This window comes from Hyla sarda, chromosome 2, assembly GCF_029499605.1.
Source record: "Hyla sarda isolate aHylSar1 chromosome 2, aHylSar1.hap1, whole genome shotgun sequence".
Taxonomy (NCBI): domain Eukaryota; kingdom Metazoa; phylum Chordata; class Amphibia; order Anura; family Hylidae; genus Hyla; species Hyla sarda.
In genome coordinates, this window is record NC_079190.1 from 434,393,556 (window position 1) to 434,415,611 (window position 22,056).

The following is a 22,056-nucleotide window of genomic DNA, read 5'->3' on the forward strand; positions in this document are numbered from 1 at the left end:
ATGCAGAGATAGCTATCACTTATTGGGGCCGCCCACTGGACTCCTAAACCCAGAATTAGCAGAGATTAAAATGACTGTTTGTTCGTAAATCTGCTAATATAAGTGTTATGATCAGGAGCTTGAGGTACTGTTTAAATCTATCTAGCGATTGGTGGGGGTTTTAAAACTTATAGCGTGTGTTTCTTGACAGGTCAGAAGTTTTGTTTTTTAAAGGGAAAATAAAGCTTTACAGAGGACCTGTAACCTGTACACAGCTATGGAGGGCTAATCACATACCTGTTTATAGCATGACTATCGCCCCTCCCGTTCCCGACTAAAATGGTTTTGTAGCCCCTATGACTAGGGCCAGGGGGCGTGGATATTAAATATCCAGGGGCAAGTATTCAGCGCTGGAGATCATGCTTTTCAAAGAGGTACTCCGCTGCTCCGCATTTGGAACAAACTGTTCCGATTGCTGGAGTCGGCTTGAGATATCATAGCCCCACCCCCTCGTGAGGTCACGCACCGCCCCCTCGTGACGTCACGCACCGCCCCCTCAATGCAAGTCTATGAGAGGGGGCGTGGCGGATGTCACGCCTCCTCTCATAGAATTGCATTGAGATGGCCGGGCTATGGCGTCACGAGCTCCCGGCGTCGGCTCCAGCGTTCGGAACAGTTTATTCCAAACTCTGTGCGGCGGAGTACCCCTTTAAGTCTGGCCCACAGACTGTATGAGAGATGTTATTAATACCTCTTAATACAGTTTAGCACATAGACATCTGTCTTAATAAATACCCCTCATATATGTTAGTCTGGGGTTTCCCCTGCCTCCCACTGCCCTTCTCCCCAATGACTGATGCCATCTGCATATACATCTATTAGTCACAGGTAGAGTCGTGTTCCCATGATACAGCTGACTCAGAAACCAGGGTTTTCTTGTATTTTAAGTTAGGTTCTATTATACGAATAGATCAGTATATTTTTTTGATTTAGGGCCCAGACCCTATACAGTAATATGTTGCCCTATATACAGAAAAGCACGTACCGGTGGCTGATCCACGGTGTACGCAGAGGGTTTGTCGCAGTGCCGGGCAGCCTTTTTTTTTTTCAATCGCCCTGCTCCCCCCATTCAGAGATACCCGGCTTCCATAAATGGTGACTATATTTGGCTGGCGGCACTGACATAGCAGTAGGGGGTTCCACCTCCTCACCTCTTCTGTGTCGCTTCTGTAAAAGAAGCCATTGCTACTAAGAGAATTTCTGATACAACAGTCTCTAATACAAGAATAAAAATGACTCCCCGATTCTGATTCATTTGTCTTTGGGGGTCCTATGTAACATTAAGAGCTGAAAGCAGGCAGAAGGCGACAATGTGATTCGTGTATCGTGAGCCCTAAACTGAAGTGCGCAGTGTGTAATCCTGGAGTGAGTCAGGCTCCTGCTCTGAACAGGATCCCAGTCTCTTAGGATTAACTTAGTAATAATGTTTCTCCTTTAATTATTTTATATCTAGAAAGATACAGAAGTTATGGGCCTTTGTATGTCATGTGCTGCTGATCCATACCAACTGAGGACACGTTCACACAGCTGGAAAGAAAACACTAAATCCATTTTGAATGTGTCTGAAATCCGCTGAGATTTTTTTGATGCTTTTTGAAAATTTGGAGGAACTTTTGTTGCAGTATTCTCATGGATTTTGGTGCATATTTTAAACTCCCATTTGCTTTGACGGCAAATGGCCATTTGGTGTGCCCCCAGAATTGTCAGACTTATTCTTGCAGAGTTGCAACAATCTGCATCATGTGCTCTGTAAGGATATGTTCACAAGCCAAAATTTCCATACAGAATTCCACATTGGAATTCTGCATGGAGAATCCACAGCAGATTTCAATGGGATTCTGCTACACTGTGCACAGGGCGCTGCTCACAAAAGCTTACAATCTATGGGGAAATAGTGGTGACACAGAGGAGTGAGGGTCCAGCTCACAAGAGCTTATAATCTATGGGGAAATAGTGGTGACACAGAGGAGTGAGGGCCCAGCTCACAAGAGTTTATAATCTATGGGGAAATAGTGGTGACACAGAGGAATGAGGGCCCAGCTCACAAGAGCTTACAATGTATGGGGAAATAGTGGTGACACAGAGGAGTGAGGGCCCATCTCACAAGAGATTACAATCTATGGGGAAATAGTGGTGACACAGAGGAGTGAGGGTCCAGCTCACAAGAGTTTATAATCTATGGGGAAATAGTGGTGACACAGAGGAGTGAGGGCCCAGCTCACAAGAGTTTATAATCTATGGGGAAATAGTGGTGACACAGAGGAATGAGGGCCCAGCTCACAAGAGCTTACAATGTATGGGGAAATAGTGGTGACACAGAGGAGTGAGGGCCCATCTCACAAGAGATTACAATCTATGGGGAAATAGTGGTGACATAGAGGAGTGAGGGCCCAGCTCACAAGAGTTTATAATCTATGGGGAAATAGTGGGGACACAGAGGAGTGAGGGTCCAGCTCACAAGAGTTTATTTATAATCTATGGGAAAATAGTGGTGACACAGAGGAGTGAGGGCCCAGTTCACAAGAGATTACAATCTATGGGGAAATAGTGGTGACATAGAGGAGTGAGGGCCCAGTTCACAAGAGCTTATAATCTATGGGGAAATAGTGGTGACATAGAGGAATGAGAGCCCAGCTCACAAGATCTTATAATCTATGGGGAAATAGTGGTGACACAGAGGAGTGAGGGCCCAGCTCACAAGATCTTATAATCTATGGGGAAATAGTGGTGACGCAGAGGAGTGAGGGCCCAGCTCACAAGAGTTTATAATCTATGGGGAAATAGTGGTGACACAGAGGAGTGAGGGCCCAGCTCACAAGAGCTTATAATCTATGGGGAAATAGTGGTGATGCAGAGGAGTGAGGGCCCAGCTCACAAGAGTTTATAATCTATGGGGAAATAGTGGTGACACAGAGGAGTGAGGGCCCAGCTCACAAGAGTTTACAATCTATGGGGAAATAGTGGTGACATAGAGGAGTGAGGGCCAAGCTCACAAGAGTTTATTTATAATCTATGGGAAAATAGTGGTGACACAGAGGAGTGAGGGCCCAGTTCACAAGAGATTACAATCTATGGGGAAATAGTGGTGACATAGAGGAGTGAGGGTCCAGCTCACAAGATCTTATAATCTATGGGGAAATAGTGGTGACACAGAGGAGTGAGGGTCCAGCTCACAAGATCTTATAATCTATGGGGAAATAGAGGTGACACAGAGGAGTGAGGGCCCAGTTCACAAGAGCTTACAATCTATGGGGAAATAGTGGTGACACAGAGGAGTGAGGGCCCAGCTCACAAGATCTTATAATCTATGGGGAAATAGTGGTGACACAGAGGAGTGAGGGCCCAGCTCACAAGATCTTATAATCTATGGGGAAATAGTGGTGACGCAGAGGAGTGAGGGCCCAGCTCACAAGAGTTTATAATCTATGGGGAAATAGTGGTGACACAGAGGAGTGAGGGCCCAGCTCACAAGAGCTTATAATCTATGGGGAAATAGTGGTGATGCAGAGGAGTGAGGGCCCAGCTCACAAGAGTTTATAATCTATGGGGAAATAGTGGTGATGCAGAGGAGTGAGGGCCCAGCTCACAAGAGTTTATAATCTATGGGGAAATAGTGGTGACACAGAGGAGTGAGGGCCCAGCTCACAAGAGCTTGCAATCTATGGGGAAATAGTGGTGACACAGGAGAGTGAGGGCCCAGCTCACAAGAGTTTACAATCTATGGGGAAATAGTGGTGACGCAGAGGAGTGAGGGCCCAGCTCACAAGAGTTTATAATCTATGGGGAAATAGAGGTGACACAGAGGAGTGAGGGCCCAGCTCACAAGAGATTACAATCTATGGGGAAATAGTGGTGACACAGAGGAGTGAGGGCCCAGCTCACAAGAGTTTATAATCTATGGGGAAATAGTGGTGACACAGAGGATGAGGTCTCTGCTCCCAAAAGTTTACAAACTCTGGGGAAATTGATGTGAAACATAAAAGCAGACTACTGTAGTTATAAAACAAAAGGGGACATTTTGAAACTAGAGGCCCATACTCCTACTACTCAAAATGGCACCAAAATTGTGTGCCATTTGGCTAATAGGAGTGTGCCTGGCGTTTTGTGTTCCTTCCCCACCCTCCAAGAGTGACGTACCCTTCCTCTGCCCACCATGTCAGTCACTACAGAGAGGGGCAAGACTTTGATTGAGCCCGCTTTATTTGTTCAATGTTATTATTTAGCCAATTGCCATCAATTTATTTTTTTGTTCAGTTTTTAGCTACTAGGGGTACAGACCTGTAGCCATAATATACTCACCTTACATAGCCCGGCCTAGTCACCCGCCATGATGCTTTGTGTCACTTAACTTTATTTCCTAAAGCTCTCTATCTAAAGGGTTAACCCAGTCTCTTGCCTGCAGGAGTTGTGCGAAAATAATTCTAGTCCTCCCACGGCTTATCACGCTAACACAAGATCTCATTCTGCTCATCTCTCCCTCCGCTTCTTCATTAACCTCTACCTTACTAAACTCCTTCTTTTTCCACTTCCTGTGCTTTAGATCATATTGTCTCCTTATTACTGCTCTCAAGATTCTTCAAGCTAATAAGTTAGATGGTCTATGTCTCATTGTGGTCCCAGGGGGATATCCTTGAGATTAGTACTTACATGGTCCCATAACACCACTCAGAGCAGAGAAGCTGCCTGTCCAGGATACATACATAGGCTTTGTGTGTACGTAGCCTGCCCTGTGCCTGGTATGTATTTATACACCCACAGCCATGTGAGCACTAGGGCACCACATATGCATCGAAGCCCTGCCGACTTACCTTTATCTGCTTCACAATAAACTTACCTGCAATACTTCACAGGTTTTCATTGCTATGACTGGTCTCAGTTGACATGTCTCCTCAGCCTTTAAACAATGTCTGATTCTATTAAGAGGGATTTTGTGGCTGTAGAACAGTGTTTTTAACCTTTGGCTTTCCAGTTTTTGCAAAACTACAACTCCCATCGTGCCCTAAGAACACTCATTGCCACCATCATTGCTCACCAAGTTGTCTCTGCAGCTGTTGCATAACTACAACTCCTATCCTGTCCTGACAGCCTTCAGCATAGTCGCCAATTACAGTGACCCCCCCCCCCCCCCCGACCTACGATGGCCCCGACATACGATCATTTCAACATGCGATGGTCTCTGAGGCAGCATCAACATACGATGCTTTTTTATGTCGGGGCCATCGCATAAACGGCTATCCGGCAGTGCAGACCTCTTCAGCTGCCACCGGATAGCCGTTTACGGTGCCCCGTATGGTCCGCTGACGATCACTCACCTGTCCTCGGCGCTCTGTAGCGTACACTCCGGGATCCCCTACATCGGCGGCGCTCTCCTTTGTAGTCATGACATTGTCACGCACACCGTCCAGTCATCAAATGGGAGCGGCGTGCGCAGCGACGTGATTGCAGCGACGGAGAGCAACGTTCCCAGGCAGCAGATACCTTCCTGGAGCATCGGGGACACCCCAGGGACGCGGCGACAGTGATGGAGGGCGACATCCAGGGCAACGGTGACGAGCAGTGACGGTCTGGAGCGGCGGGGACACGTGAATATAACCTCCAATACCAGTGGTCTTCAACCTGCGGACCTCCAGATGTTGCAAAACTACAACTCCCAGCATGCCCGGACAGCCGTTGGCTGTCCGGGCATGCTGGGAGTTGTAGTTTTGCAACATCTGGAGGTCCGCAGATTGAAGATCACTGTCCTAAACTTTACATTGCACGGATCCCTCAACATACGATGGTTTCAACAAACGATGGTTCATTTGGAACGGATCACCATCGTATGTTGAGGGACCACTGTATTGATTTATCTAGGTTAGTGCTTCCCAACCAGGGTGCCTCTTTCTTTTCATTAAAAATTTAGCTTAGTTTCTCTTCTACAGCCTCTGCAACATGCTGTATGATCTCTGTTTTCTCTCTACACTTGCAGTCCATGTGATTCATCCTTGCAGACTGCATTTTGTGTGTTCTCCTTTCTTTCTCTAGTCTGTGTGAGCTATCCTGCAAGATTACTCTCCCCTCTGTCCAGAGTCTGAGCTGTTTTGTAACGTCCTCCTGCTCCCTGCTGCTATGTTCACATAGACATCCCGCAGACAGTGGGCATTGTCAAAACATACCGCCGCTACGACCCCTCAGAAATGAGCCGTCCATGGACAGCAATGAATTTCTAAATGGATTCTACAGAAAGAATTGACATGTCTATTCTTTCTTCCGAGGCCCGAATGGGAATTTTTGCAGCAGATGATGTAGCAGAATCTCATTGAAATTCCACCACATGAAAATAACCTTACACTGAATCAGTAGAAGGTTCATCTGTTCAATGTTTATATCTTTTTCTGAGTAGCAGCTAAATGGTGAGAAATTTCTAATAAAGTCTATTTAGATAGTTCTTTCATTTTGCATTCAGGAAACAGAGGTGTCCATAGCCTTTAAACTCATTAAAACTAGTAAAAAAATATGTCTAATATACTTTAAAACATAGAAAACTTCATTTTGGTTTTATTTGTGCTTAAAAAAGCTCAAGAGCACATTTTCCCCATCTTATACTCAGACTTTGGACCAACACAGGAAGTGCAGCCTGGAGTGCTGAGCAGGGTGTGTCAAACCTCATCCAATCATTGCTCTTCTCACCCTTAAAGGAGTAGTCCAGTGGTGACTCAGTGATAAACAACTTATCCCCTATCTTAAGGATAGGGGATAAGTTGCAGATCGCGGGGGGGTCCGACCGCTGGGGCCCCCTGCGAACTCCTGTACGGAGCCCCGAGAGCCTGCGGGAAGGGGGCGTGTCGACCTCCGCACGAAGCGGCGGCCGACACGCCCCCTCAATACAACTCTATGGCAGAGCCAAAGCGCTGCCTTCGGCACTCTCCGGCTCTGCCATTGAGATGTATTGAGGGGGCGTGTCGGTCGCCGCTTCGTGCGGGGCCCTGTACAGAGAGATCGCGGGGGCGCTGTACAGAGAGATCGCGGGGGGCCCCAGCAGTCGGACCCCCCGCGATCTCAAACTTATCCCCTATCCTTAGGATAGGGGATACGTTTTTCACCACTGGACTACCCCTTTAACTGCCATATGCTGTTGGTTGGACCCCCCCTCCCCCCCCCCCCCCCTCAGCACTCCAGGCTGCACTTCCTGTGTTGGTCCAAAGTCTGTGTATGAGATGGGGGAAAATGTGCTCTTGAGCTTTTTTAAGCACAAATAAAACATGGAATACTTTTTTTTATTTTTTTTAAACAAAGTATATTAGAAATATTTGTTACTTACCATAAGGAGGGCTATAGCAAATTAGTTTTAATGAGAGTGTCCATTTAAAGTAATTTTTTTCCTTCAAGCTCTGTTTCTGCAAATGATTAACAAAACACTTCTACTCTACCGGACCTGTTATCCAGACTATAAATGGATTATAAATGACCTGTTTTACACATTAGTCATTTGACATATTTAAAAGCCATAGGGCATATGAAACAATGATAAGAGAAGCTGGTGGACTGGTCGTACTGGTGAGGAAGTGTGTACATTGTTCTTGGAGTTATCTATGTACCAGCAGTTCATTTGTAGCCTGAACCTTATGTTGTCTTCTCCTGAAGAAGGCAGTAACTAGGAGTCCTTGGTGGTCTCTGTAGGGGCTCTATTTTTTCTTTCCTCCTCTGTTAATGGGGTACTCATATGTTTTCAAATCAACTGGCTCCAGAATGATGTACAGATTTGTAAATGACTTCTATTTAAAAATCTTAATCCTTCCAGTACTTATCAGCTGCTGTATGCTCCATAGGAAGTAGAGTTGTTCTTTTCAGTCTGACCACAGTGCTCTCTGCTGACACCTCTGTCTGTTTCAGGAACTGTACAGAGCAGGAGAGGTTTGCAATGAGAATTTGCTCCCACAGTTCCTGACATGGACAGATGTGTCAGCAGAGAGCACTGTGGTCAGACTGGAAAGAACTACACAACTTCCTCTGTAGTTTACAGAGGAAGTTGTGTAGTTCCTCGGTAAACTACAGAGGAAGGATTAATAATTTTACATAGAAGTCATTTTCAAATCTGCATAACTTTCTGGCACCAGTTGATTCGAAAACATTTGTGTCAAGAACTTGTCCAGAGTAGGAGCAAATCCCCATAGCAAACCTCTAATGCTCCAGACAGTTCCTGATATGGACAGAGGTGTCAGCAGAGAGCACTGTGGTCAGACTGGAAAGAACTACACAACTTTCTCTGGAGCATACAGCAGCTGATAAGTACTGGAAGGATTCAGATTTTTAAATAGAAGTACCGTATTTTTCGTCCTATAGGACGCACCGAAGTATAAGACGCACCCAATTTATAGGTGCAAAATCTAAAGAAATAAAGATTTTGAACCCAATAGTGGTCTTCAACCTGCGGACCTCCAGATGTTGCAAAACTACAACTCCCAGCATGCCCGGACAGCCAACGGCTGTCCGGGCATGCTGGGAGTTGTAGTTTTGCAACATCTGGAGGTCCGCAGATTGAAGACCACTGCATAGGAGGTAATATTCGCGTGTCCCCACTGCTCCGGACCCGTCACCGCTGCCCTGGATGTCACTCCATCGCTGTCGCCGTGTCCCCGTCGCTCCGGAACGTCTGTGCTGCCGGCCGGGTATCCTTGCTCTCTGTCGCCTCCATCACGTCGTTTCGCACGTACGCGACTACGAGGAAGGAGAGCGCCGGCCATACAGGGGATCCCTGAACGGAGAAGACACCGAGGAGGCAGGTAAGGTCCCTCCCGGTGTCCTGTAAGCACTAACCCGCCTATTCAGTCGGGCTGTTCGGGACCGCCTCGGTGAACAGCCGGGTTAGTGTCACTTTCCCTTCAGACGCGGCGACCAGCTTTGATCGCCGCATCTGAAGGGTTAATCACCACGATCGGAGATTTCCTGTATTAGCCTCGGGTCCTGGCCGTTGATGGGTGCAGGGACCGCCGCGATAGGGGTGTTTATCGCCGTATAAGACGCACCGACTTTTTCCCCCCAGTTTTGGGGAAGAAAAAGTGCGTCTTATACGGCGAAAAATACGGTATTTTAAATTGAAGTGATTTACAAACTATATATCTTTCTGGCACCAGTTGATTAGAAAAAAATATATATTTCCCACCGGAGTACCCTAAAGCAAGGATGTCATAGTCATTGTTGTAGTGAGTCTTTAGTATAACCATCTTCCACAGAAGGTTAGGGTTTAGTAGTTCTTGTGCACTCAGTGGGTAAAAGCTATTGATCGTCATGCAGTCTTCTCCAAGCCTGTACATCCACCTCCTGCTTTTACTGTACATTAATTATGTAAATGAGCACTATTCTGTTCTGGAAAAGTGTAGGTGTATGATGGGTGCGCTCACTGATGGAGGGGGACGATCATGCTCTACAGGTTTGGATTCTTATTTTGCACTTTAGATCAGTGGTCTCAAACTGTGGACCTCCAGATGTTGCAAAACTTCAACTCCCAGCATGCTGGGAGTTGAAGTTTTGCAACATCTGGAGGGCCACAGTTTAAACCCTTAAGGACCAGGGGTTTTTCCACTTTCATTTTTTCCTCCTCACCTTAAAAAAATCATAACTCTTTCAATTTTGCACCTAAAAATCCATATAATGGCTTATTTTTATTCTACTTTGTAAGGACATCAGTAATTTTTCCCAAAAATCTACGGGGAAACGGGATAAAAATCATTGTGAGACAAAATTGAAAAAAAAAACGCCATTAACTGCCTTCTGTTTCTACGCAGTACATTTTTCGGTAAAAATGACACCTTATCTTTATTCTGTAGGTCCTTACGGTTAAACTGATACCCTACTTATATAGGTTTGATTTTGTCGCACTTCTGAAAAAAATCATAACTACATGCAGGAAAATTAATACGTTTAAAATTGTCATCTTCTGACCCCTATAACTTTTTTTTTTTCCGCATATGGGGCGGTATGAGGACTCATTTTTTGCGCCGTGATCTGAAGTTTTTAGTGGTAACATTTTTGTATTGATCAGCCTTGTTGATTGCTTTTTATTCATTTTTTCCTGCTATTAAAAGGGACCAAAAATACACTATTTTGGACTTTTTGACTGTGCGGTTTAATTAATGATATATTTTTATAATTCGGACATTTCCGCACGCGGCGATACCATATATGTTTATTTTTATTTACACTGTTTTTTTTTTTTTTAAATGGGAAAAGGGGGGTGATTCAAACTTTTATTCACTTTTTTTTTCCACTTTTTTCTTTGCAGTGTTATAGCTCCCATAAGGACCTATAACACTGCACACACTGATCTTTTACATTGATCACTGGTTTCTCATAGGAAACCAGTGATCAATGATTCTGCCACTTGACATTCGGCGATCGGACACCAGGAGGCAAGGTAGGAGACCCTCCTCGTGTCCCAGAGCTATTCGGGATGTCGTGATTTCGCCACGGACATCCCGAACAGCCCCCTGAGTTAGCCGGCAGTGATTTACTTTCACTTAAGACGCGGCGTTCAACTTAATAGGGTTAATAGCGCGCAGCACCGCGATCAGTGCTCCGCGCTATTAGCCACGGGCCCGACCCGCTATTTGGCCCCGCGTTTTTTTTTTTTTTTTATCAACTGGTGCCAGAAAGTTAAACAGATTTGTGAATGACTTCTATTAAAAAATCTTACTCCTTCCAGTACTTATTAGCTGCTGAATACTACAGAGGAAATTCTTTTCTTTTTGGAACACAGTGCTCTCTGCTGACATCTCTGTCCATTTTTTAGGAGCTGCCCAGAGCAGCAAATGTTTACTATGGAGATTTCCTCCTACTCTGGACAGTTCCTAAAATTGACAGAGGTGTCAGCAGAGAGCACTGTGGTCATGATGTCAGCAGACAGCTCTGTGTTCCAAAAAGAAAGGAATTTCTACTGCAGTATTCAGCAGCTAATAAGTACTGGAAGGATTAAGATTTTTTTAATAGAAGTAATTTACAAATCTGTTTAACTTTCTGGCACCAGTTGATTAAAAAAAATAAAAAAGTTTTCCACCGGAGTACCCCTTTAAGACCATTGCTTTAGACCAGTGGTCTTCAACCTGCGGACCTCCAGATGTTTCAAAACTACAACTCCCAGCATGCCCGGACAGCCAAAGGCTGTCCGGGCATGCTGGGAGTTGTAGTTTTGCAACGGCTGGAGGCACCCTGATTGGTAAACACTGATGTAGAGGGTTGAATGCTGGGAGTTTTAGTTTTGCAACATCTGGCTGTCCGGGCATGCTGGGAGTTGTAGTTTTGCAACATCTGGAGGTCCGCAGGTTGAAGACCACTGCTTTAGACGCATGTCAACAATTAAGGCGGAACCGGCCAACCATGTAATGTGTATAGAGGTGCCTCAACTTTTTTCGGCTGAAGATGTTTCGGAAAATAAGGATCAGGTATGGTGGGTTTCGGCATGCCCAATTCTTATTTTCTAAGGAATAAGGGGGAGATCAAAACCTGTGCAGAGGAAGAGTGGTGCAGTTGCCCATAGCAACCAATCAGATTGCTTCTTTCATTTTTAGAGAGGCCTGGGAAACATGAAAGACGCAATCTGATTGGTTGCTATGGGCAACTGCACCACTTTTCCTCTAGACATGTTTTGATAAATCTCCCCCTAAATGCAGAACAATGTTTGAGTGATAAGGTCTCGTGTCTATCATACAATTGTACCAGCACATATAGGTAGAAACATTCTCCTATAATATTGGATGTCAGAACAGATCCTCCAAAACACCATTGGGAAAAGCAACAAAAAGGCTCATGTGCGCACAACTGCTATATACGGTCATATCTTCTCGGACACATGGAGGTGTTGGTTGCTTATACCGCAGAATACCTCCATACTCTGGCCTAGTGATTTAGTTCTGTATAAACTTGGCACATGCGGAGTCCAGGAGTCGGTGTTATCGGGGGAAAGTATATGACCTTTTATCTGCTGAGCGTCTTGTGAAGATGACAAGATGAGTAATTGTCTAGCGAGTCTGGTATAGAGGATTGTTGGGATAGTCATTTGTTATCATACATGCTGGGATTATCCTACCAGCTATTCTCAGAATTACCAGTGTATCATCATTATCATGTCTCTAACTTAGCATTTGCAATTATACATTAAAGGGGTAGTCCAGTGCTGAAAAACGTATCCCCTATCCTAAGGATAGGGGATAAGATTCAGATCACGGGGGGTCAGACCGCTGGGGCCCCCCTGCGATCTCTCTGTACAGGGCCCCGGCTCGTTGGCCAGATACTGGGTGTCGACCATCGCATGAAGCGGCGGCTGTCACGCCCCCTCAATACATCTCTATGGCAGAGATTGCTGAAGGTAGCGCTCCGGCTCTGCCATAGAGTTGTATTGAGGGGGCTTGTCAGCCGCCGCTTCGTGTGGTGGTCAACACGCCCCCTTCCTGTGGGCTGCCGGGGCCCTGAACAGGAGATCGTGGGGGGCCCCAGCGGTCGGATTCCCCACGATCTGAAACTTATCCCCTATCCTTAGGATAGGGGATAAGTTTTTTTTTATCACTGGATATCTCCTTTAAAATCTCTCCAAAAAGACCCCCCTCTTCGAGAAGGCCTCCCACTTATCCAGACCAGATTTTATTTAGGCTATGTTCACATGGCAGAATGTCAGCATGTAAACTCTCTGGGGGAGATTTATCAAAACCTGTCCAGAGGAAAAGTTGTCCATAGCAACCAATCAGCTCGCTTCTTTAATTTTTAACAAGGCCTCTGCAAAATGAAAGAAGTGATCTGATTGGTTGCTATGGGCAACTGGGCAACTTTTGATAAACTCCCCCTCTGTGCAGACAGTCTGTAAACTGGACCGTACGGGAATGCGGCACCACTTAGAAGGCAATGTATTCCGTGCAAATGAATGGACTTGTTTGTTCTTTCTGCGGACACGGAGATCGAAATTCGGCCATGTGCACAGAATCCCAATGAATCCAGTGCGGAATTCCGCATGGAAAGTCAGCCTTGTGAACATAGCCTTAGGCAGATTTTTATTCCACGGTTTTCTTTTGAGACATGCAACTCTTTAGAATACCACTTTTTCATGCAGTTTTCAGTACACTGGTCCCTCAAGTTACAATATTAATTGGTTCTGGGACGACCATTGTATGTTGAAACCTCTGTATGTTGAGACCATAACTCTATGGAAACCTGATAATTGTTTCTGCAGCCCCAAAATGTCATCCAAAAATAGGAAAAAATTAGGATTAAAGAAAAATAAGTAGATAACTAATACAGATAAAGCAAATCCTTACACATAAAATTAAGAAAGATCTGCTGGGAGCTGTAATCACTGTCTATGTAGAGGACAGGAGCTTCTTCGGGGTCCTGTACAGAACACACAGTGTCACAAAAACGTAAAATGGAGCTGTCCCCACCTGGAGCAGCTATCCCTGACACAGGTTAAGTGTAGTACAGAACATGTAGTACCTCTCTGTACTGTAGGGGGCACTACCAGACAGCCAGTCAGTGCATGTATTTCAGTAATACAGGGGTCATTTCTTCTGATTGGTCAGTTCTTCCAGCCATTGACACATTTCACAGATCTGGACTGTCTGTACATTGTATGTTGAGTCTGGTTTCAAGTTACAATGGTCCAGAAAAGACCATTGTATGTTGAAACTATTGTATGTTGAGGCCATTGTAAGTTGAGAGATCACTGTAGTCTTCTCCCTTTATAATCACTTTTTCTGTGATGTTTACATGGGCCGACTGATCAGAGCTTGTTTGCTAGCCTTCACAAGGCCACACCACACAAATGATTGCCCAAGTGGCCCATTAAATGATCATTGTCTGCCGCACATCCCATGTTTACACAGAGCAAAGTGCTTCCGATAGCGAGAATTTAAATGACCGCACATAATATCCAATCATGTGACAAACTTTTTCTATCTTCGGCTGGTCACTGGCTCTTTTACAAGGCCTGAATATTGGCAACAAGCATTTCCAGAAATGTTTATTTGCCTGACAATTGGCCCTTAAAGGAGTGATCTGGTTCTTAAATATGTATAACTCGATGGTCTCCAAACTGTGGACCTCCACATATTGCAAAACTACAACTCCCAGTATGCACAGAGAGCCGTTGGCTACCTGGGCATGAAGTCCGCAGTTTGGAAACCACTGGTATACCTGATCCTTGTAGGCCATCAATTTAAGATCAGTGTGGTCTGCCTCTTGTCATCTGTCTGAATGGGTCCTTTAATTGTTTACCAAGCTCCATACTTTAAGTAGTGGCCGTGCTTGGTACTACACCTCGGTTACATTCACTGGATTGAAGCTGAAATGTGCTGTGATACCAGTCACAGTGTCTACTGTAAGGAAAGTGCTGCATCTGGTAAACAATGAAAAGTTTCCAGCCTGTCATCACTTTCATGCTGCTTGAACCATTAAGACCGTTCCTGTCATTCTTCCTGCCCGCTGACCCTGTTTCGTTATTGGGAGAGATCTGTCGATCAAGGCTTGTGGGGTGGGGAGAAGCTTCCAGGGGCTGCCCTGATGACTATTGGTTCAGGCTGCAGATAATTGTGGGGGGTGCTGAGAATCTACATCAGTCCCCCCCACCCAATCTGATGTTGACAACCATCATAGTTAACCCTTTAAAACAGACTGAATTGTTTTATGAATCTGATGCATGGTTCAATGTATTACTCAATGTTGAGCCTTGGCATAGTGCCAGCCATCAGCCCTTTACCTGCGTTGCTGTGTTTTGTTTCATGTCCATTTTCTTCCGCTCCATAGAACCCACTCCTCTCAACAGTAACCCATTAGGACTTTGTAAAGTGTCTGCACATTCACCAAAAATCCTGCATTGAAGGTTGCTATGGTGACGCCAGTTCCAGGGGCTTAAGGCCTATGATTTAGAGTTAAATCTTAAACATATAGAACATAAAACAGCGCTCACAGGGGAGAATAAAAAAAACCTCACAAAACAATTGGCAGAGAACGACACGCAGCACTCTGCAGTAAAGGTGTTCTTTCTACATGTACCTTTTTATAAATTGTATTTGTACAATAACTGGAGCTTTAAAATGGAAACAGTGAGCCCCCACACCCCCCTTCTGTCTCCGTGACTCAGAGAAGGAGGCAACGAGCAGGGCCCGGAATAGCTCTGATGCTGTCATTTGTGGACAGCCGCTGATTTTCCAGTTTTCGCAGGCTTCACAGGCTTCCCCTAATCCTTCAGTCGTAGTGTGCTTCAGAGATGGTCAATTGACCTCTGTAATCCACCCTGAGCTCCGGGACTGGCTCTGCTTACTTCCAGCTTTCTCATACTTCTCCAGTGCCTTGTGCCTTCTTCTGTTTCTTCATGCTCTTCACACATCATCTCCTTTCAGCATAGATTTTTTCGAGTATTCTTTTATTTAATCGTTTTTATGCTTATGTTGCTTTCTACTTTATATTGTGATAACTTGATTTTCCAGTTTGGGTGAAGCTGGCATTTTTTCAATACTTTCCCTTACACCTGCTCATTTACATTTTGTAAACTTGTTTGTCATTTTTATTTTCTTCCCCGTTTCGTCAGCTTCCTTGTCGTGTGCTCATTTCCAGCCCATTCTCTTCTCTTTTGACCTCTATAACACTCATTCCCTGTGTTTCCTTTTTCCATTTCACTTCTACTCTCAATAAGCTCAGATGCCAGTATGACCCCCAGACACAAGCCGTACGCCTCTTCGTTGGCTGCTCTTATCGAAGGCACTCAACGGCCTTTCTTATTCCTCGTGACAGATTTCAACTACGGCACCGACGGGTACGACGCCGAAGGGAATGAGGAGCAGAAGGGCTCTCGTGAGGGGTCGGAAACTATGCCCTACATCGATGAGTCTCCTACCATGTCCCCACAGCTCAGTGCCAGAAGTCAAGACAGTGTGGATGGAGTCTCACCTACTCCGACAGAGGGCTTACTTCCCGAGGTAAGAGTCTTTTCATTTTTCGGTACCTCGTATGTTAATCCTGTTAACAGAAGATATCATTATCATTTTTATTTATCTTGTAATTTTTGTTCTCTATTTAACGTTGCTTAAAAGTGTGAAAAATTTGTAGATTCTAGTATAAGATCAAATCTCTCATCTATTTTTATAGTCTGTTACTCAAGTGTTTTTAACTCATTGGATAGTATACTAAATCATACTTCAGACTTTCTACTTCTTATTAGTTTGTTGGTTCTTAATGTTTCCCTTTAGTAGCTGTTGTTCCAACGTGTGTATTAAGCCCAATTTGTAAGATATCATTCCCTTACTGAGCATTGACTACGCAGAAAATAAGATGATGGATTGTTTCCATCATGGATGATGGATTTTTTCCTTCCTAAATATTTTTTGTCTTATATTGTTAAGAAAACAAAGTTTTGTGTTCTTAAAGACTTAAGACTTGTCTGTTAGTGGAACGTGACTGCACTTAAGGTGGGCTAGCTCTCCTGCTTCTCGGGTTCCATCTCGTTGCCTGGATATTATGCATCAGAAATTACTCAGATATGATGTGTGTGGGGGAATGATCTTCTGTGTACCGTAAGTGCCATCACATTAAGGCTTATCGAACCAGGCTGTCTATGGGCATTTATGACCTCAATTATTCCCCATTATGTATAAAGAAGGTGGAAGATATGTGGCAAGCCTCTATGGGTCCTCGTATTTCCATTTTTTGGGTCAACTGGTACATCTAGTCTCTGCCAAGGAAAATGATCTATGCAAAGGCGGTGTATTTTTCTACCAAAACACAGATACAGTGAAACCTCTTTGAACAGACCACCCAAAATTGCATATAAAAAGCGGTCTTCTAGGGCATGGTCCTTTTCAAAGAAAACAACCATTGTGCATAATGTATGAATGACTGAGAATCTTAGACGAAATCTGGTCTGGATAAGGATGTGGTCTTCTCAAAGAGGTGGTTTTCTGGAGAGCTTTTACTGTACCTATTGTACATTTATTGCTTAATCAACAAAGGGCTCACATAAATAGGACTGTGGTACCACTGCTTAAGGTTCTTTATCTAGATGTGAGGTGCAGCTGCACACAGGTAATTTTACAGCAGGGGTCTCAGAATTTTCTAGTTACCAAACAACTTTCAGTGTTGGATGCTGAAGAATAAAATTGAGAAGACTATTAAAGATATAACCAACTGATAACTCTTTTGCTTCAGTGTTGTCATATACTTTGACCAACTTCTAGAAAGGCTATGGGGTCTATTAGTACACAACAGTATCAACAGCTGCCAACCACTGGAGCCACATGTGATGGGCATGAGAGCCACTGATTGGTGAACATGGTTTGACAGTACTGTAATCCTTCCTTCTAAATATTGACATTTCTACAGTCTAATAAGGGAATCCTTATTATTCTACAGTATAATAAGAATAAATAGAAAAAACTATATATATATATATATATATATATATATATATATATATATATATATAGATACACACACACACACACACACACACACACACACACTGACTCAGTTGTCTTGTGATAAAAGGTCTTATGATTGCAATTCCATTGGTTAGTCAGCTGTAGATGACACCAAGGAGTCCTAGGCAATGAGCAGCCGCAGTTCCCCAATACTGAGTATACCAGATGTACAAACATAAAGCATCTGTCCAGAAATATCCAGCCAGTGATAAAGGGAATCTGTCACCGGTTTTTATGCTGCGACATTTGGACATCTGAGTAATCATAGTTTGAAAATGCCACTGGGTCCCGGGTAAGAAGTCCTCTGGTGGGTCCTGGCCGCAGCTCCCGCCTGGTCGGCTTGAGTGGTGCTTCTCTCACTAGCAGTGTATAGGGAGAGATGCGTCACTCGTCCGCCGGCATCCACTCCGAAGACTACTTACTTAGGTCCCAGCGACACTATGATTACTCTAAAAAGCCTGAAAGTCTGGATAAATCATGGTGCCCTTTGCTTGTGATGACTGCACCAGTCTTATGCTGTCCACGGTTAGGCAGCATAAAACTGATGACAGGTTCCCTTCTGTATAATAGGAATACTTTGCTTGACATCGATACAACCTGGCAGGCAAGAACAGGGGGACTGGAATGTGCATGCACGAACAATGACTGCTTTCCTGTACTAGTCCGTGGGGGTGCTGTAAACCGGTAAGTATATGTACTGTTAGGCCATCACATTCAAAATATCTAAGTAGATAAAGGGGAATTCCGGTGGAAATTTTTTTTTTCTGGTGCCAGAAAGTTAAACAGATTTGTAAATTACTCCTATTTAAAAATCTTAACCCTTCCAGTACTTATCAGCTGCTGTATTCCAAGATATACTACAGAGAAATTTGTGAAGTTGTTTTTAGTCTGACCACAGCGCTCTCTGTTGACACCTCTGTCCGTGTCAGGAACTGTCCAGAGCAGGATAGATTTTTCTATGGTGATTTGTTTCTAATCTGGACAGTTTCTGACACAGACAGAGGTGTCAGCAGAGAACACTGTGGTCAGACAGAAAATAAATCCACAAATTTCTCTGTTTTATATAGAAGCTAATAACTACTGGAAAGATCAAGATTTTTTAATAGAAGTAATTTACAAATCTGTAGAAGTTTCTTGTACTAGTTGATTTGAAAACAGTTGTTTTCTACTTGTTTCCACCAGAGTTCCCCTTTAAAGCAACGGATCTGCATCAAATCTGCATTAAGCTTGAACATTCCTCTGCGGAAACTATTTGGATGATTCAGAAAGCATTCAAAGATGGTCAAAATCCTGTTAAAATGTATCCCTAATTTAGGAGATCTGCGACAAGCAGAGAATGTTGAATGTGTACGGGCTGCAACAATGATTGCGGACTAGAGCATGATGTGGGAATTCCTAAAAATTCTAAGGCTGAGATTTTGACGCAGGAACGTGGCATGAGACGAGCTGTGTGAGATCCCAATGTGCCTTCATGGGGACTGGGACATCATTGTCCTATTTACAGTGTTTCTATAATCTTGTCTCTTCAATAAATGTCTTTACTTTTTATATAACATGGCTGGATACTTTCCGGACAGACCTTGTATAATGAAATTAATCAGCACAAAGCTAAACCTAAAGATTAAATAGTATTAACAGGCGAACATTCATTTGTAAGAGTAGTAGGTGCTTTAAATGCATCCATTACCCATAAATGCATCCATTACTTTCGATAGTCTGGATATCCTCGTGTGAACCACATCATCATTGTTGATTCAGCAAAAGGAAGTAGATAGTCTGCTGCTTCCTTATTTCAACTATTTGACTAAAGTTTGGCCAATAAGAGCTGTATTCCCTTTAGGTGCAGTGTAGGGCTAGGTTTTGTTGGTACACTCGTTCTATAAGGCATGCCCTATAAATCTGGGTCTGTGCTTCACCATTGGTGTTCAAAATCCATTCCAAAATTAAAAATATTGCTTTCTTTTTTTTATCCCCTGATTTCAGTATAATATAAGCACCAACAGAGTCATATTTGCCCATCGGCAGACTATAAGATTTTTAATGACTTTATACAGGGAGATCACTCCTCTTTAACTTATCTACAGGCTCTGACAGCAAGTTTGATTCTGTATGGGTTAGGCCACATGCAGCATTTGCCATTTGGCCAAAAAAAAAAAACATACCAGCATGCAATTTTGCTGCACATTGTAATGGCTTTTGGGTGCTTGTTTAAGAGATATTTTGACTTTAAAGGGGTACTCCGGTGGAAAATTATTATTATTTTTTATTTATCAACTGGTGCCAGAAAGTTAAACAGATTTGTAAATTACTTCTATTAAAAAAATCTTAATCCTTCTAGTGCTTATTAGCTACTGAATACTACAGAGGAAGTTATTTTCTTTTTGAAACACAGTGCTCTCTGCTGACATCACAAGCACAGTGCTCTCTGCTGACATCTCTGTCCATTTTAGGAACTGTCCAGAGCAGCATATGTTTGCTATGGGGATTTTCTTCTACTCGTGACAGTTCTTAAAATGCACAGAAATGTCAGCAGAGAGCACTGTGCTCATGATTCAGCAGAGAGCTCGGTGTTCCAAAAAGAAAAGAATTTCCTCTGTAGTATTCAGCAGCTAATAATTATTGGAAGGATTAAGATTTTTTAATAGAGGTAATTTACAAATCTGTTTAACTTTCTGGCACCAGTTGATTTAAAAAAAAAAAAAAAAGTTTTCCGCCGGAGTACCCCTGTAAGTGAAAGAGAAAAATGCTGCAGGAGCAAATAGCATTCCCTGCCACTCTGCCCCAGGTCTTAAACCACCAAAAAAATCTATTTTTTTTGTGCATCTGTATACTTATACCCTGCCATAAACACTACTTCCTGGTTGACCAGTTGCTCAGTACTACAATTCCCATAATTCATATAATTGCTTTCCCTAAACTGTTTATCATAGCCCTCCCTTCCTGCCTACTCCCCACCTACAGCAATCCTGTCAGTTCCCTTCCCAGATCAAAACATCAATCTACAGAGCAGAACAGTCTGCAGAACCTGCAGTAATCATTATTTTCCTGCTCTTCTGCCTGGGCATTGTTTTACCATAAGGCAGGATGCTGCAAAACACACTGCAGTCTTTCTTAAATGTCCCATTAAAGTTGGTTAGAGGTAATGAAATCACTAAGGAGGCGGGCCTTGAGCTTAAGAAACAAGATCTAGACAAGCCTCCTGTGACAGCAGATTATAATGGTTGTCTCAGTAGAGAGGAATGAGCTGGTGAGCTGCTGAGACAACACCACGCTGAGAATAAAAGTACTACACAACTGCCTGTCGAGGGCAGATCAAGCAAAAACATGCTGAAGCTATTTTAACTTGTGTTAACACAATATTAGTAAGATATATATATTTTGGGATGATAGTTTAAATACAAGTTCAGACAGACACATTCCATAGTAAGCTTTCCAAGAAAACCCTTGACAACCTGTTAGTAGTATATTTCCATGTTTTCAGGGTGGTCATGATTACATTGATTTTTTATAGGGAAAAGCCTGCTATAAGAGTATATGGCCTTAACAGCGATTCACAACCCTATGACATCAGCCTGAAAGCTGTGTACATAATGTGTGGTTAGGTCTTGGGGTGAAAGAGATTATGACATTGTTAATGATAGGTTGTGTGTAATTACAGCCCTTTAGTGTTACATTACCATTAGAATAGTCATACAGTGCATCTCCTCAGGTGAGGTTATGGCAGCGCACTGCGCCTAATGGAACATCTGTTTCCTTAGAAAAGTGTTTGCCATCTATTTATTTAGAGACATTTCTTCCTTCTGTATCATCCAACCTCATTTAACATTCATTGCTTTAGTAACTCTTAGCTGAATTCTTCTTCCGCTCACAGCTATTCCTTCCATCGTACACTTATCTTGGTAGAAAATGCATAGGGGTTGGGGGGTAAGGGTTATTTTATATGGGCACATTATTGCCCATTACGAGCACCTATCGACTATTTACCAGTTGATCAGCAAAGCTGTAATCGTGCTACGTAGCACCACGCTCCTGGCAACTAGGCGATGTTCCAAGCTCCACACCTCCGCAGCAATCTATCTCTGAGGAAGGTCCGAAATCAGGACCGAAACGTCAGTTACTGTATATAAGATTGCAAATTATAAATCCTTCCCATTCCATCAATTTGAGTGCCAAGTTTTCTTAGTCTATTGTCAAGACGGGTTGGGAACCTACTTGTGCACTGAAGATTCAGGAGAGTGCCATTTTTGTTTCTTTGTAAACAAGACCTTAGTCAGAAGTCGTTTGTCCCTGTTAGTCGGAAGTCAGCTGAACCTGCCAACTGTCCGAATGTCTAAAGTGTATGGGGGCCTCCCGACTCTGCCTGAACGATAATATTGAGAGAGAGAAGAGTCGGACATGTTGGATTTCAACTGCCTGACCCTTTAGTTCTCAGATCTTCTGTTATCGGAGCAACTTCCCTCCTCCTCTCTCCATTGAGAACATATGATAATTTGGCCGTGCCGAACACTACTGGGGAGATCAGAAGAGACAATTAGCTATAGTTTTATAAAATTTGTTGTCAATAGTTTTAATTTTTATTTATGAA

General features: G+C 43.6%; 1 protein-coding gene across 5 annotated transcripts in view; it reads left to right on the forward strand.

Moving 5' to 3' along the window:
* ABR (ABR activator of RhoGEF and GTPase) overlaps positions 1 to 22,056 on the forward strand; it is a 442,924-nt gene that overhangs the window by 153,315 nt on the left and 267,553 nt on the right. For all 5 annotated transcript variants that reach the window (XM_056559132.1, XM_056559136.1, XM_056559135.1 and 2 more), the window contains one exon: positions 15,790 to 15,974. In XM_056559132.1, coding sequence (XP_056415107.1) covers positions 15,790 to 15,974 — 185 coding nt within the window. The remainder of the gene's footprint in view (positions 1 to 15,789; positions 15,975 to 22,056) is intronic.